General features: G+C 47.0%; 1 protein-coding gene and 1 non-coding gene across 4 annotated transcripts in view; one reads left to right on the top strand and one right to left on the bottom strand.

The window, feature by feature from the left end:
* Nucleotides 1–1098: 1098 nt before the first annotated feature.
* Nucleotides 1099–17437, bottom strand: part of FHAD1 (forkhead associated phosphopeptide binding domain 1) — a 124507-nt gene continuing 108168 nt past the window's right edge. The window contains exons 27-34 of one of the 3 annotated variants that reach the window (XM_063106532.1): nt 17221–17333; nt 14452–14547; nt 13800–14020; nt 13083–13248; nt 8323–8403; nt 6147–6200; nt 1989–2138; nt 1099–1335 (exon numbers count right to left, since the gene is read on the bottom strand). In XM_063106532.1, coding sequence (XP_062962602.1) covers nt 2025–2138; nt 6147–6200; nt 8323–8403; nt 13083–13248; nt 13800–14020; nt 14452–14547; nt 17221–17333 — 845 coding nt within the window. In that variant the 3' untranslated portion in view covers nt 1099–1335; nt 1989–2024. Of the gene's footprint in view, nt 2139–6146; nt 6201–8322; nt 8404–13082; nt 13249–13799; nt 14021–14451; nt 14548–17220; nt 17334–17437 lie in introns of all 3 variants that reach the window. The other 2 variants (XM_063106531.1, XM_063106533.1) reach the window with 2 other exon arrangements.
* LOC134385405 (small nucleolar RNA SNORA40) lies at nt 2295–2422 on the top strand. The gene has a single exon (XR_010024378.1). It is a non-coding gene; the product is annotated as a small nucleolar RNA SNORA40 (small nucleolar RNA).

Here is a 17437-nt window from a genome sequence, read left to right as displayed (position 1 = left end):
TCTGAACACAAGGGGGAAAATGGACACCCGAGCCTTGGAACTGCTTCAAGACTCTCAGCTCAAGCACCACTAATGACTTGTATGGCACTCTAGTGTCCCACTTCCAAATACCAAGGACAGAGATGCTGATCGCCTCAGATTGAATTAGGAGAGAAATCTGATTGGTCTGGCTTGGGTTGGGTATCTACCCCTCAGTCAATCAGCTACGGCTATGGGGGCAGCCTTATGTAGGGCAAATCTGATGTTGGGGGTGCATCTCAGGGAAACAGGAAGCGTGGCCGAGCAGACAAAAAGACTACTTCTTGTAGTTCAAGAAGTGAAGATGATAAACTGTCACCATGGGTTGTAATGTCGATATGATAAAAATTAGTGTGTCTTTGAAAGACCTAAAATACAGTGGAGTCACACAGGCATTATATTTAGCTTATGCAAATTCAAATATCCATGTTCAACAAACAAATAATGTATTTTTCACATAATTTGGCTCCCAAACATGAGCCAGCTACTTAAACTGTCGCTTAACTGAGTGATCTGTTCTGGTGCCGGAGAAAAACTTGCTGTTTTGGACTTAGGGGATATGATACAGTCTAAATAATACCAGGTTCTTTATGGAGAATTTCTGGGATTTCCAAGAATACATATATCTATAATATATATTTTGGTGGATGGCTGCTATGGGTATCCAAACCCTTGACCTTGGCTGTGCTCTAACCAGTTGAGTTAACTAGCCAGCCCCTATTTTCTTTTTCTCAACTCCTCGAGAGTTCTTCTTTTCTTTCTTTCTTTTTTTTTTTTTTTTTTGTGGCTGGCTGGTACTGGGATCTGAACCCTTGACCTTGGTGTCACAACACCATGCTCTGACCAACTGAGCTAACCGGCCAGCCCTGAGAGTATTTTTAAGGTCAAGTAATGCTTACCTTTTTCACTGACGTTAGATCCCGAGCCTGTGTAAGATGTACCTTTTGTGGAATAAAACACAAAGAATTTCTCCTATTTCCCCCTAGTTTTAATCAGTGTAAAGAATCCACGTGGTTTTGAAATATAAAAAATATTTTTATTGAAGCTTTTTAAAAATAAAAAATAAATTATATTCATGACTTCCGGCTCTTCTTTCTTGTTTTGCTTGCTGCCCGGCCATACAAGAAAGGTAGCGAGCGGACGGAGGGATGGAAGGAAGGCAGAATGGGAATGGAGCAAGGAAAATGAGGGTCTCTCTCTAAACACCGTGAAAAAGAAGTGTGTCCATCTGGGAAGTGTATGTCCTTTGGTGACTGTGAACTTGGTCTGTCCTTGTGGCCTCAGAATGGAACTACCAGACCATCTTGGTGTAGCAGACTGGACAGTAAGAGATGGGATTAGAAACCTGGGTTGAAGACCCAACTCTTGAATTTACTAGCTGTGCGATTTTAGGCAGCCTGTTTAACTGGCCTGGGCCTCAGCTTCCTCATCTGTGAAATGGGGAACTTAACACTACCTCCTAGGGCTTGGTGGGGGATTAAATGAGAAGTGATCTGAAAACTGCAGAGTGCCATACAAAAGTTAGTTATTATTATGAAAGCAGTAAAACTGATTGGCGTTCTAAATTTATTATAACAAAGTGATATTAATTCACTATACCATGGCCCCGACAGCCCTGAGGTTACCATTCTGCTCTGTGATACGAGTCTTGGGTTTTCTCAACCGTCACTGTCTTGGAGCTCCGTAGAAGTGTGACGTTTGGGTACGCCATGACCCAACTGTGGAACCACCTAACTGTATCTACCGTACCTAGGAGTCTGGGTTGCAAACTTAGATTCTTCCTATACCCGAGTGTGTGTGCATTCACAGAGATTTTAGAAAAGGAAGCCCTCTCCCCACACACTCCAAAATACAATATTGTGCAAAGTACCAGTCTAGAAGGCAAAAACACTAGCATAACAATCTTTAAAGTCCTACAAAAGCATCTTAGTATTTTGACACAGAAGATACAGAGAGTCAAACCGACTCACAGAGGATCAGGCAAGGCGTGCCGGGACAATGTTCCTCTAGTTCCTTCCTCCAGGCTTAGAAAACAGAAGGCTCTGGCTGGATTTGCTGGAAGAATCGTTCTTCAGCATTTCTCTGTCCTGGTCCATCTTTAGGGCTTTTCTGGCTCCAACCTTCAACGAGCAAGAGGAACAAACATACAAACTCTATGATAGCAGCAATCCCAAAACGTTCCACTTGAATGGTTTTATTTATTTTTTGTACACAAAATAAAATGTTGGCTGTAAAAAAAAATATGTATACATAGACATGAGCAAAAGGAGATAAATAGCACTTGTGTTTGCTTTTGTTTAACTTGTAGACAAAGACTTATAGACAGGAGCAAAAAAAGTCCTCTTTAGCAACTGAAAATGTTCATTGTTCAGTATGAGATTTGATAGTTCTAAGAAAGACTATCATGAAAAAAAGAAAAAAAAAAAGATAAAGTGGAGATAAAATGGTTCATCATTATCACACTACCCAAAGATAAGCCTTATTAATGCTTTGGGGTACACCCATCCAGATACATAGATATTGCTTTCCTTTTGGGCATTTTCATGGTTTTGAAACTAGGAGATTTTTATGAGGAACACATTCATTATGATGGAGTTTCTCCTGAAAAGCTGTTACCAAATTGAATGTGTCTTAAATCTCTGATGGTTTACAAGGAGAAAATGCAATATATTCCATGGGTTCAGTCTAACCCTTTTTTGAGCACTTCCCACCCGCTGGGAGGGGCACTCAGGCAGCCACAGGTATGACCCCACTCCCAGGTCCTGGTTGGCCACTGGGCACAAGCAGGGCTTTTCAGATGATCACTCCTAGGATTTGGGATTGTGGGCTCTGAGATGCTACTCACTCCCTTCCCGTCACAAGACTGGGGAGAGATGAAATCAGCAGAGGTAGGGAGAGAAGCAGAGATCTAATGACACAGGCCTGTGTGCACGCACGTGCACGTGCTTGTGTGAGAGAGAACCTGCCAGTCCCTTAGCTTTTATGAGGCACTCATTTCTGCTTCCTTTTAAAAGCTCTTGCTTCCGAGTAGGTTTCCGTTCATTGCAACCCAAGGATCTCTCTCACACACGACTCTGTACATACTGCAGATACAAATGTGAATTCCAAGTTTCTTTCCAACTGGGTTTAAATTGCCAACTCTAGCTGCTGCAAGACTCTAACCTTTAGGACACATGGACACTTGGGGGAAGAGGGCTGGCTGGGGGGTCGAGTTTGAGCTCTGCCACTTACATGACCCCTCAGTTCCTCATCTGTCAAACAGGGACCAGAATATTGGTCGTGTCTTTCTCAGAGGGCCAGAGGAGATTCTGGGAGGATTACAACAGGACGGTTGTTAGGACCATCTCTTAAGCTCTTTTCACTTTAAGACAGGTTTAAAAATCACCTCCTGAGACCTGTGCCCATGGCCACCAGGAACTTTGAATGTGTTCTGAGACTCTGCATTCAAAGTCCTTTGAGGGTAAGAAAGGCTAAAATCTCTCCACTAGTCTACAAAGTAAATATTGGTCCGAACCGCCAGGGAAAAAGAAAACAGCAAGTTTCAAAAACCCTTCCCCTCTAAACAATCTTTCTTTTATACTCCTTATTATGTGATTTTCAGTAAAATTGCTGACTGTGGATGATTCCCAAATGCCAGTGCCCTGACCTAGTGTGCAGTTGGCTGTTGGAACTGAAGACAGGGAGTTTTTTAAAAAAGAGTCCCAGATCCCAGGGGTCCCCACCCCAAGGTCTGCCAGGAGCTTGGGGTAGGGGGAAGCGCCCTAGGATAAACTTTGTTTCTCTTTTTGGGAGTGACAAGGGAGGGGGCTGGGATGGCTGACCTGGAAGAGGAAGGGACAGTGACGATGCTAATGGGGCAGGCAGGGCTGGGGAACTGGCTGAGGCTTGGGATGGTTGGAACTGCACCCCTTGGAATGAACAGGCAGGGCGCAGGCACTCATTTACATAGCCACACGCGGGCGGAAATTAACTCAGGACCTACTGGGGTGGCTGTGTCAGGCGACTGCGAGCGTTGGCTCTAGAAAGCTCGCAGCTGGTTCCTGCACAACCTTAGGTCTCGGTTTAAACATCCCTTCTTCAGGGTGGCTTTGCCTGGCGCTTAGACTGGGCGGGTCCCTGTAAAATATGCTTCTGAGCTCAGCCTACTGGCCTTTGTCCTCAAAACACTTTGCATAAAGTAATTATTTAATCATTACTTGTATTTACTTTTTTTAAAAAAATGGCCCATGACTGTAGGCCAGAAAGGCAGAGAGATTTTTTTATGTGCCTTAATTGATCTAACTGTGTTTCTCAACCTTTTTTTCATTATGGCTGCTCCCCAGAGACTTCTTAAACATTTTTTTCCTAATCCCCCCCCATGAAATTTTAATATTACAGATAACACGCATCTATCTATCTAAATCTGTCTGTGATTTATACATAACAGGAACGAATTTTTGCCCCCTCGGGGGTGACACTGCCCCACACTGAGAAAGCGTGATCAAACCTAACCACTGGGACAGCACCTGCCACATCACAGGCTCTCGATAAACACTTGCTGAGTGAATGAGGGCCAGGACAGCATCTCTTTTTGTTCACTCTTCTCTTTCCAGTGCTTAGCACAGTAGGGTAGCCTTGACTAGGTAAATGTTTATTAACTAGATTTTCCTCTTTAGCATACAGCCCACGAACAATTATACAAGACTGTTAGCTGCAAAAAAAAAAAAAAAAGAAGACTGGCCCTTTGGAGGACGGAAAACAAAAACCTGTAGATCCTTAAGAAGAAAGGAGATTCCAGTTCCGAAGCTTGCTGGTGATGGAGACTTGTTGATGGGAGGGCAGGACAGAAAGAGTAGCTTCTACACGTCCTGTCTTTTTCAAGGTGGTCATGTGACTTCATCATCTAAGGACTCACACACTGTAGAGGAGGGCGACCCCCAAGCTACACTTTGCAAGGAACCTGGAGGAATCCATTCCGCACCCAGGAGGTCCTAGACACTGAGCCCCCCAGCCCTCGCTGGAGGGTTGGACAAATACAAAGATCCCTTTTTGTTCTTAGCTGCCCTCATTCTGTTAAGCCCAGAGGAGGCCTGAAGTTCCAGGGGGCTTCACAGCTCAGAGAAGCACAGTATTCCTATAACATCTGGGGCCCATCCCGGTACCTCCTCTCTTATTTTACAGCCCCAGGTGGTCCTCAGCCAAAACCTAGCTGTAGGGTAATTTCTGCTTGCTCTAGTCTCTCCCATGTGTACAAATAAGCAACAAACCTCCCCCTCATTCCCACTTTGCAGGGTGGCAAAGGTCTCAGATCTAGGGGGACCCTTAGCATGCTCTCTATCTTCCTAACATGAGGGCTGGCTGGTTAGCTCAGTTGGTTAGAGCGCAGCCACCAAGTCATGGCTCTGGATCCTCATACTGGCCAGCTGCCAAAAGAAAAACAAACATCCTGCTCTGAGCAGTGCCCACCTTCTAGACTTAGGACAAGGATGTTCGTTGAAAAGAGGCTTCTATTTTCCACAAAACTCCCTTAACATAGAATATCTGATTTTTCCAATGATATGTTTGTTGTCTCAGAATAGTTGTGGCCTTTTATCAAACTTGAATATCTCTCCTCTCTCTTATTCAACAGAAGTGTGTTTAACTTTCAAGCTTCCTGAGAGCTCGCCTCTCTACTTTCTGCAAAGTGGGAATGTGGATTGGGTCCATTCCAGTTCCAGAGCTGAATTGTGAATGGCAGAGGTTCAACTTGGTTAAGATTTCATAGTCTTGAGTCTCAACTCTTAAAAAAGAATATTCTAGAGGATGATTCCTTGAAATTCAAAAGAAATGCCACCCAAACCGTATCAGGTTTATTACCTGTAGGAAAGTAAGGAGCCCTCAGCCGGTGTCAGATCTGCATAGAGTTCCACTGAGTTTTACTTAGTTGTGTGGCTCTGGACAAAATAGTCTCTGAGCCTCAGACACCTCAGCTGTAAACTGGGCACAATGACAATACCCATCCCACAGGGTGCTATGAAGATTAAATGAGATAATGCATGTCGAGTGCTAGGCTCTGTGCTAAGTGCTTGGTACGTAATGGATGTGACATTACTGTCAACTGGGCTTGCTGCTGACGTCCTACTGTTTTCTGTCTTCTCTTTCCGGCTCACCTGGGAATTTGAGTTCTGCATCTTGTTCTTCACCATCTCTACAAACACTCGTCTCTTTAATACAGAAAGAATATTGACAAAATTTAGCTTATGTTGGGATATTATTATGGGATGCTATCCATTTGGAATGTTGGGCCTTCCCAGGAGCAGGTAGGGACAATGTGGTTCTGCAGAAGAGTGCATGGCTTTTGGGGGCAGTGGCACACCATCCTGCTGAATCTCTTAGGGATCTCTGTTCCAGATTCCAGCAGAGGAGGAGGCTGGTCGACTGAAGGGCCGTTGAGGAACACTGCACTCTCCCGGGAGGGTAAATCTGCTTCTGCTGGAACCCAGCAGCCCGAGTGCTTACTAAGGGGCCTGCGAGATGGCAGCTTGTGGATTGTGGGCCTCGTGTCACCAGATCTTCCAAGTTTCCCCGAGAAGTTGGAAATCCAGCATATTCTGTGAAAATACCCTATTTTGAAATGTTACTTAAAAGAACCCAAAAAACTAAAAATATCCCATGAGCCATGCAAAGTACATCGGTGGCTGCCATCCTGTGACATTTGCTTCTGAGCCTCCCATCTTGGCATGAAGTTGGTGCCCAGTAAATACCTGGGGGTGGGGTTGCCAGATAAAGTACAGAATGCCCAGCTGAATTTGAATTTCAGAATGAAAGCAAATACTTTTTAAAGTATAAGTATCCCATGTAATATTTGAATAACTGTTGTTTATTGAATCTTGAATAACTGTTGTTTATTTGAAACTCAAATTCAACTGGGCATCCTGTTTTATTTTTCCTCCCTAAATCTGGCAACCCTACCGGGCGTTCCCAAAACCCACAGAGGAAGTGAGCAAGGCTGTCTTTTGGGATAGGGCCTAAGTGCTTGCGAGTCTCTTCCATTCTCAAAGCAACTGTCAGTGAAGGCTTATGTGCCTGTGTTTGACTGACAGTTGCCCTCTGGCATGTTCCATCTAGAAGGACTTGCACCCGAGCCACTCAATATTTATCACAAACTTAGTTTAGAGGAAATAAGCTCAGAAGACAGTCACCATCTAAATTCCCAGATACTATAAAGCTGTGGTCTTTAACCTGCCTTCCTTCCTTTTTTCCTTTTTCTTTGTTTGTGGAACCTTTTACCCAAGCGAAATTCCACAAGGAGCTTGGCATATGAAACAGATATAAGGGAGAGGTGCTCTGGTGGAAACTCAGTGTGGGAGGTGTTAAGAGTCACATCCTTCCACGGGACCCAGGGCTCTAGGGAACTCCAGCTGGAGCACTGCCACAAAACCCGTTCCTGGATTAGTCCCATCCATGGACACCTGAGCATGAAAGAACAGAGCCCGCCCCGCCCCCAGGCCCACTTTTACTGAACTTCACTGGACTCATGGGGTGTGGTGAGTTCAGGCTGTCTCAAGAGCTGTCCTCAGACGTGGCTCAGCCGCACTATGTTGCTTCTGCACTGAGACTATTCGTAGGGTTGTTCATCATACGAGGAAACTTCACAAAGTTCATGGAAAAACAGAATTAAAAGATAACACGAATCTTTCCACGGACTTTTTGAAGTACCCTCGTACCATGCAATGTTCCCTCGAGGGGAAAATCCAGTATGGTCTTTGTTCTAAGAACACTCGTGAGCATCCCGTCCACTGTGTCTCAAGGACACCGTGAACTGTAGACCAAATTGGTTTTCCATTTCCTGCTGCCACTGGGAAGCCCAGAGGCAAAGGAAGCCCCCGGCAGCAGGTGGCAGGTGCGGAGGTTGTTACAATTGGCACTTCATCCTCGTTCCTGGCTCCATTTTGGGTCCACTTTCCCCCCTTCTTTCACCTGCTTCTTTCATTCCTAGCACAGGGGTTTCACCCCACTTTCCTCATTTTAGCGCAGGGATTCCTGGGTTTCCCACCTCTCCCTTCTACTTTTCTTATGACCTTGTCTCCAAGTCCCCAAATCATTGTGCCCAGAATTAGCCATTAGCCAAAACGACACTCAGATTCTGCCCTGCCTTCTCTCACTTCAATATACTGGGTTGGATGCTGCCTTGTCTCTTAGGTCCTTTGATCAAATTGCAGGTGGGCAGGGGCTGGGCGGGGCTGGGCGGGCAGTGCAGGCTGGCACATACACCCCACAAGCTCTTACCCTTTGAAAAGAGTCTCTACTTTGTGTCTGGCTGCAACATCAGAACACTCTCCATACCTGCCTCTCTTTCTCTTTGAAGGAACAGTTGCAAGGGGTTGATCCTTTTGTGTTTCTCTGCTCGTGATCCTCTAAACGTTCCTGAGTGAAAATATCAGGTGAGCAAGAGAGTGTTTAGTGCGTCCTTAGCTGCTCCAATCTGGAACATATCTCTGAGGTTTCTGGGAGATGCTGGGATTCACTGGAATGGGTGGGCAGAAGATGGGGCGGGTGGGTGAGGGTCTTTTCCTTTAGCCAGCTTCTGTTTATACACCACAGCACCCTCCCACATGTTACTTTTTCATCCTGTGTGGTCCTGAGGGCACCGCTCCCAGCTCCCCTCCCTGGCCCCCCCCCGATACAGAACATCTACCAGTTTCTGCTCCTTGGTCAGACTCATACAGCGGCATTGAGGAAACCAGGATCTTGAGAATACCTGGGCCCAAGAAAATCTTGGAAAATAGTGAGTTAAGTAAAACAGTGGTGAGAACAATGATGGTCTAAGAGTCGTATTGAGGGTTTTATATACATGCCCTCACTGGATCGAACCTTATTAATTTTTTTTCCCCCATCTTAAAGAGGAAGGATCTGAGCTAATTCAGCAGAGGGAAGATGAGCAGCTCCAGCCCAGCTGAGACCGCTGCAAGGCTGTGGCCAAGCCCCTTGGCCCGGGTTTGATCGGCTGGAGCCCTGCGGGGAGCTGAGTTGCTTCCCCAGCCAGAAGCAGCCGAGGCATTTCAGCCGTGCTCACACTTCAAGTCCCAATAAAAGGCTAGGAAAGGGCTTGCATGCTTCTCAAAGGGCAACTTCTGTGTATTTAAATTTTTTCTATTGAAAATTCGTCTTAAGCCATTCACAAAAAGTACCGGCTCCTTCTTGGCTGTAGCCCTAGTTGTATTCGCCAAATCAAAAAGAGAGCTTTACAAAGGAGCTGCCGGCTTTAGGAGGAGGAGGGAGAAGCCTCAGGGTTTGCTGGACTGGTCAGCTGGCAGGAAGCTCTCTGAAAGCAATGCAGGAATCGCCCCCTCCCCGAGAGTTGCCTTTTCTCTCCCCTACAGTAACCCGTGTGCTGAGCACTGCATGCATTATGCCATTTAACCCTCCCATTGCCCCAGGAAGTAGGTCCTGTTGTCACCATTATTGCTGTTGTTGAGAAACCTGAGGCACAGAGGTAAAGTCACTCACTCAGAGTCACTCAGGGGCAGAGGTGGGCTTGAACCCTATCTGTCTGACTCCAAAGTCCACCTCTTAGCTTGGAGAGACACTGCCATCTTATCTAGCAATGTAGGAAGTGGATTAGCCTGAGCACAGCTGGGCCACTGTCACTGTCACACGGTCACGTGGAGAGAACTATGGACCCAGAGCATCCCAGGGTCCGGAGGCCGATGACCATGAGGTTCCCCATGAATGCCTAGCACTGAGGTTTTCCGAGTATTTTATATCAAGTCTCAGTTGCACAGCTGGATGTATTAGCATGGAAGCATGACTTTTGATTCTGGGAAGTTCTGTTTGGTGAAGAGATGTTCAAACATTAAAACTACACTGGTGTGTGTGTGTGTGTGTGTGTGTGTGTGTGTATGTGTGTGTGTGTGTTGGGGGGTGGTTCCTGAAGCTCAAGTTGAGTAATTTCATTTCCTGGAGCCCCAACCATTCCACTTTTATGAATGGGTGCTGAGATTTTGTAGAGAAGACTGAAAAAATTAAGGGTCTTTGTAAAAATACTAGGTGTAAAACAAACAAAAAAAGAAACGGATTCTATTTTTCTTTAACTACCATTTTAAAACTGAAAATATATTTCTAGGAAGGAGCCGACGTCCAGACAAATCTATACAGGTTCTCTTTAGAATCCAGCAAACAGGAGTTTCTGATGACATGTTAATAACAAACCTTAAATGCAAAGCCGAGTCCCTGAATTAGCACCCGGAAAGCAATGGTGAATGGAATATGAGGGGGACATACTCTTATACCCCGATAGCCATTCCATACCCTGGAAAGGCATGGGGGTGGGCAGGAGGTCTGGGTGGGATCCCATTCCTGTGGGTGATAGCCAAGTAATGCCACTCTCTGCTGACCTCAGTTTCCTGTCTCCGGAGTGGCTAATGCCTGCCAGTGCTCCTTGCTGGTGGATGTGAGCAGGTAGAGAGGTGCCTCCTAGTCAGTAAGCACTCAGCAAAGCGCTCACCACCAGTGCTGCCGTGACAGTGGCTAGAGTTCCTAGCAAATCTTTCCCTACATTGTAAATTGCATGAGTTTGAAAGTTCCCACCTCTAACTCTTCTGGGGACCCCCGACACCGGTTTAACTTGATCCTTTCAGATCCTCCTCCACTGAAAGATGTCTTGTGCCAAACAGGCTGGCGTGGCCTCTGCATTGAGTATGAATGAGGCGGTCATGAATAATGCATGTGAAGCTGATTATGTAAATCCCCAGGTTTTCTTACATTTTCAGCCAGCACATGACAATGGGCTTTTTGGGGCCCTTTGCCGTCCCATTCTGTGGTTTGGTGCTTGTGCTTTGGGGGTTGGCCTGCCAAGCCCTGGGGGTGCCTCAGGAAGGAGCGAGCCCTCCAGGGGGCACATCAAAGGACAAGTCAGACCTCTGTCCCTACCCACTCTCCCTGGCATGGCACAGTGTGAAAGAAAACCGTCTTCTGCCTGAGGCAGCCCCGAGATGCACGCAGATTGAGGCCTGTGATGTTTAATTCAGAGGGGTGAATACTACCACGTCCTGTCTGGAGCTCCTCTAGAGCAGGACTGCCATTTTCATTTCTGTGGCTGCAAGCCAGGGAGCCTGTGGTCTGGAAGGTTTGCAGGAGGGGGGGCAGGCTTCTGCAAGGAACTTACCTGACCCTCGCCTCCTGGTTGGGAAGAGGGACATCCCTCTGTGGGGATCTGGCCTCAGAGCTCATGCAGGCAATACACGCACATGCACGCACAGTCATACACATGCAAACACTCATGCACATGCCGCACACACACAGACACTCAGGTGCATGCACACACACACAGCTCCGAACACAGAAAAGCTAATGATTACAAGGAGGAGTCTGGGGGCCAGCCCAGCACAGAGCATGAGAACTAGGGCCAGAGAGATCTGGGGTCAGGTCCCAGCCCTACTAACCAGCTACTGTGTGAACTTGGGCAAGTCTCTTAACTTTCTGGGGCTCAGTTTCCTCTGTAAAAAGGGATCTCTGTACCAGTCAGGGTTATTAAGAGGCATCAATAAACCCAATCATGGCTGCACAGCATGGACAGAGCTTGGTGCCTGGCCTGCAGATAGTCACGAAGAGGTGGTGGCTGTGCTTATTTTCCTTGTTTGCCTGATCCCAGCCCTGAGATCTGCTCTACCTTAGGCAACAGTTAAGGATTAGGGAGAGTCTGGTTCCATTTAGAAGTCACTGTTCCAGCGCCCAGCATGGAGTAGGCCTAAAGGCATGCTTGTGGACTGCAGGAATGGAGGGACGGAGGTGTTAACAAGCAAAGAGGACAAGAAACGGTGACTTCACTGACCACTTGGCAGACACAGGATTTTCAGGGAGCTTCTGAAACTGTTTGGGTGCTGGTCATGCATAGCTCGAGTTGGGGGAGCTTTTTAGTAGAAGACCCTCCTGGGTCCAAGACGAAACTCACCTGAGAGACCACCTGCATAGGCAACTGACAACAGGGAGAAGGGCAGCATCCACCTGCCAAGTGCCAGGCCCTGGGCTGGTGCTTCAGAGAAAGTACAAGTCCCTCTCACCACCTGAAACCATTTGGCTCCTGGGCTCAGACAGTGAGAGTGTGAATAGCGAGGGATACCTGTGCTGTATTTAATCCTCACGACAACCCTGCGAGGCAGAGGCTCTTCGCTTTCCATTCAGATGGAGAAAGCAGGCTCCGAGAGGTGAAGAGACTTGCACAAGGCCACATAGTTAGCAAGTGGGGGATTTGAACCCAGGGCTGACTGACTCCTGTACTATGTTACAGATGAGCTACCAGGGCTGGGGGAGAGGGTGGCTTCTTTTGGCTAGGTCATCAGCCTGAGCCTGGAATCTTGGTTTCTCAAGCCAATGCTATTTCCAACTCCATGCCAGGAGCAAAGCTGTCATCCTCGTGCCTTTTCCACTGGGCTCCTTTAGCCCAGAATGCCCACCCGCCCATCCCTTTGGTGGACTGGCTCCAATGCTCCTTTGCAATTCAACGCAGTCATCACTTTGGGAAGGAAGACCTCCCTGAATGCTCTAGGCTGGCTGAGTGCCCTCCCCTGGATCACATAGCCGCAAGCACCCTCTGACAGCCCTTTCCCCATGAAATCAGCCTGAAGTCAGCTCTTCACCTGTCTCAAGGATGTTCTTCGAGGACATCCATCCACCCAACCATCCATCCACCAAATATTGGGTGTCTGCTTTGTTCCAGGCACTCAGAATAGTGAACCCAAATCTCTGTTCTCAGAGAGCTTATTTATCTGTGTATCCCAGCACATGGCAGAATGATAAAAATATGAATAATAGCCACCACTGAAAAAATACAAATGAGCACTATGAGCCTCAGAGGTCTCAGAGAGGTTAAGAAACCTGCCTAAGGTCACACAGCAAGTGGTAGGCACCGTTAGTGGTAGACAGCATTAGTGGTAGAGCTCCGGTCTAAACCTAGGCTTGTCTGACGCTAAAGCTATTCTGCCACCTTCCTTTGCAGCAGTCAATGTGTTCCGCACTACTGGGATCCTCCTGGGACCTCCCTTGGCCATTTCTAAAGGGAATTGAGGGGCAGCGTCGGAGGTTCTGCCCGAGCAGAGGCGTCTCACCTGCTGCTGCCGGATGGCCCTGTTGATCCTCTTCTCCTGGTACAGCTGCTGCTCCGTGCGCTCCAGCGCCTCCTTCAGCAGGGCCTTCTCTTCGGTTTCCTTGTAGATGTTGTCCTCCAGCTTGGCCACCTGTGACTGGTACATCTGAACGGACACTTTGCTCTGCCTGGGTGCACAGGAGAGACAGAGTCTCTGTCCCCCTCATCTTTGCTATTCATCGTCAACATCCCAGATCTGGAAGCCTCTCAAAACACTTCCCCAGAGGGCTTAAGAGACTTAGGAGTTTCATTACGAGGAGAGAATGACAAAGATTTGGGGAGCTGAGGATAGGCCTGAGCATGTGTGGGAGGGTGGTAAGGGCACGCTGGCCACCCCTCCAACTTCCCAGAGAGGGGAGCTGCAACTACTGGAAATACGATGGAACTGTCAAAACCACCCAAGCGGTAGATGGTATGTTAAGGCTCGTAAAAGGTGCAGCTTGGACATGGGAAGCGTGCAGAATGGAGACGCCTGGCACTCCCACTGCTGCTTTCTCGTCCACACACATCCCTCTATCAGGCCTAGTTATTGTCCCCCGGCCCCCAACTCCCCACCAGCAGTATTTTAGGTTATTCCACACTCAGGCTTCCTGTTCTGCGCCAGTCCTAGGCATCTGCTGCTGTCTGTGTCTGGCCAGGAGAAGGGAGGCGGGGGCCTCTGCAGGGATATGGGCAGTACCTGAGCTGCTCAATGTCTTTTTCGTATCCTCTCAAAAGCTCCTCTTTTCTCTCCAGCCGGTTCTTGAGTTGCGTGATCTTATCAAACACCAGGTTGAGGTCCCTTTGTCGAAGCTGGTTGACTCTCTCCCTCTCTTTGGGGGAGAGGTACTTCATGGACATAAGGCCTGACATGTCCTTGATGTTCATCAGACTTCCAAGCGTCTTACTCAGGTCGATGTACTACAAAGAAAGCGTTCAAAGATAAGAGAACTTGCCCGAGACCTCCGGTGGCCGCTTTTAGGTAGCAAACATCTACTTCTGTTTCATTCATTTTCTGCAATTGCAGAGATCAAACAAATGCTTTGGAAATGAGTGCAAGCAGGGCTTTTAGTACGACTTCCATTCTCCCCACATCCATTCACACTCTGCCCTTTTGAGAATGGGGGGAAAATGACAACAGATATAAACATTCATTCTAACTACCCAGTTTTTCAAGGAATTCGGCTATGCAATTTTGGACACATGCTGGGATAGTAGAAAGATCTTGCAGAGTTATTAGAACAACTAAATGGGTATGTGAAGTTGACATTTAGTCAAACTGCCCTGTGGTTAATAATGACTGCAGGGGACCAGGCTTTGGGCAGGAGGGGACGGGTGCTGCTTGTACATACCAGCTTTTCACTGAGATCTAAAGCCTCAGCCACATCCAGGGTCCCCACCTTTTCGATGGCTGGGCTGGACCCTGAGTTGGAAAGACCTTTCTGTGGCTGAAATAAAACAGAAATAGAAACTGTCTCTTGGCATGCCATTAGGAGTTTCTACAACCAGAAGCTACAGCACTGTGTGATGACTGAAGAATAACTCAAGAGGGTTGATGTTCATTTCAGTTCCTGACCATTCAGTCTGATTCCTTTGTCAGCTGCTTTCTTATGACTGTGCTCCTGCCCTTCAGAGAACGACTCTCTTTTTGAAATCATACCCCACCGTCTTGTTCCTTGGTCACTGTCCGTCTTCCCTGTAGAACAGTGCTTCTCAATTGGAGTGGTTTTGTCCCCTTCCCCTGGAACATTTGACAATGTCTGGACACGTTTTTGGTTGTCACAGCTGAGGATGGGGAGTGTGTCTGGCATCTAGTGGGTAGAGGGCAAGGACGCTCCTAAATGTCCCACAGTACACAGGACAGCACCCACCCCCCAATTGGCTAGACAATTCTGTTAGCGTCACAGTGCTGAAGTCAAGAAGCCCTGGTTTAGACGCTAAGCTCCACAGGAACAGGGACCGTGCTGCTGTCACTCGCTATCCCACTCATTGTGCCTCACGTGGTACCCGGCACAGAGCCGCACAAAATGGGCATGTTGAATGCATGAATGAAGGTTAAATAGAAAATCACCCCTCTCTCATTAAAAGAATCTCGTTTTCACATAGCAGAAACTAGACCCTCAGAAAATTTGGCCAAACATTCTCCTAACACTGGACTCTGATGTGGGAGCATCACTTCTGACCCTCTTTGGAGATGACGCAAAAAGGCAGTCACAGCTGTGCTCTCACGGAGACCCTAACAGCCAGCTGGCTGCTGAAAGCCCCAATCGGATGCAGGGAAAAGCCACCAGGCCAAGCAGAGAATCTGGAGAACCACAGACACTGTAATAAATCTCTTTAAAACAAAACCGGGTTTTAAGTGCTTGCTATGAACATGACGAGCATCTCAGCCCATGTGCTGGCATCACACTGTAAAAATTTTGCAATTAAAAATAAACCCCATTTACAAAAAATGTAAATACCTAAAAGTGACTGTGATGGGTAAGAGTGGGCATATTTAGCCATCTATAGAGATGAGGATAAAAGAGGGTATTGGAAGATGACAATACATTGGGTAGATTTGCTGCTAAAAGAGCCTAAGACGCAGCTTGGTGTCTCCAGCTCTCTCTGCTGTGTCCTCTGCACCTCTGTGCAGGATCCCCCCCTCTCCTTTCCTGAAGGTGGCAGGAGTCCTGAGGGAGGGCCACCTAAGGAAGAGTCTGGACTACAGAGTGCAAGCACACCAGCCCCACCCCCTCCTCTGCAGAGTAGCAGGTGCAGGAGGCAGACTGTCAGGGACACAGTCTTGGCTCCAGTGTTCATTATCTGTGATCTTGGGTGAGATATTTGATCTTCTGAAGCCTTAACTTGTCTTATCTGTGAAATGGGAATAATAGTCACTATGACACAGGCTGCTCTGAGGATTAAATGAGATATGCATGTGAAGACTTGTCTTGATGCGGCTTACAGTAAGCACTCAATAAATATCAGTTGTTTTTCCTCCTGCTCCTTCTCTTCTTTTAATTTTAATTACTGCTAACCCTGTAGGATTGAGGTCTCTTAAGAAAACTGGGAGGTTTCCTGCTGGGTGGTGTCAGTGGTGGTACTAGGGGTCATGGCCAAGGGGAAGTAAGTCAGGGAAGCAGGGTCAGGCTATGAATCCAGCTGCCCTTCCACCTGGAGACTCCTCCACTCCCAACCTCAGAGAATGAGGGTTTGATTTTATTAAACAAACCTGCTCATTTCCAAACACCCTTGTCCTGGACTCTAGCAAATATGCAGAAAAATTGCTGGAGAGAATGTTGGTATAGACAGGATGGCATCATTATTTCCTCTAAAAGGTGGTTTAGATCCATCCGCAGCAGCAAGCATACATGCCGTGGGGCTTGCGATTGACACTGACCCGAGCTGTCCATCAAATGCCCAAACATCCACTTAGGGCACTTTCAAGTTCATAGTGAAATCACTTCTGAAAATCCTTGCAAATAAAACCATGACCCTTTAAGAAGGGAAGTTGTTCTTGAATAATACGATTTAAATATTATTTGATGATGGTAACAGCTATCATTTATTAAGTTTTCACTATGAGCCAGGTACTGAGCTAAGCACTTTACAGAAATATCTCCTTCAATTTTTCCCATCATCATTTATAGAGTTCCAGAAAGGTTAAGAGCCTTGTCTGAGGTCACACAGCTTGCACATCTGGCATTTGGACACAGGTCCCCCTGACACTAGAACTTGTGTCCTCTCAGTCATGACTCCCACCTGCTACCTTTTCTGCACTCATGTTTTTCAGACTTTAGGCAAACTCATATGGCATAACGGTATGAATTAGCCTGTTGAACATTTTCTGCAGAATGTAACACATGATATGAAAAGGGGAGCCTGTTGTGCTTCAGCGGCTGATCGGGCCCAGTGTCAGTGCAATGACACACTGTGCTATGCACAGAGGAAAAGCCACTTTTCTATGCAAACATCAGATAAGAGGTACTGACCAGTGAGTACAGACACCAGCCCATCACAGAGGACCCTGTCCCGAACCATTAACACGTATGGCCTTCTAGGGCACCCAGCTAGTGTCTGCCCTCACGGCTGCCCTCTTCACATGCCAGTCACTGTAGAGACAAATTGTCTTTGGTTACCGCTCGGATCTCTATTCTTGAATGAGATGGCAAATCAGGTTTTGCGTCCAATAACATTTTCTGGACATTTTTTTCCATTCTGAGAAATGATTCGGTCAGGTGGTCCTTATGATCTAAAAAAGAAATAATTTAGACTCAAAAGAAAGGCTCAGGAAGAAGTTATTTCATGTAATAACCATAGCTACTATTTAATGGGACACTTACCACAGGCCTGTTT

This window comes from Cynocephalus volans, chromosome 8 (assembly GCF_027409185.1).
Source record: "Cynocephalus volans isolate mCynVol1 chromosome 8, mCynVol1.pri, whole genome shotgun sequence".
Classification (NCBI taxonomy): Eukaryota; Metazoa; Chordata; class Mammalia; order Dermoptera; family Cynocephalidae; genus Cynocephalus; species Cynocephalus volans.
Note: the sequence above shows the minus strand (reverse complement) of the source record. Positions and strands in the feature narration are given on the sequence as shown.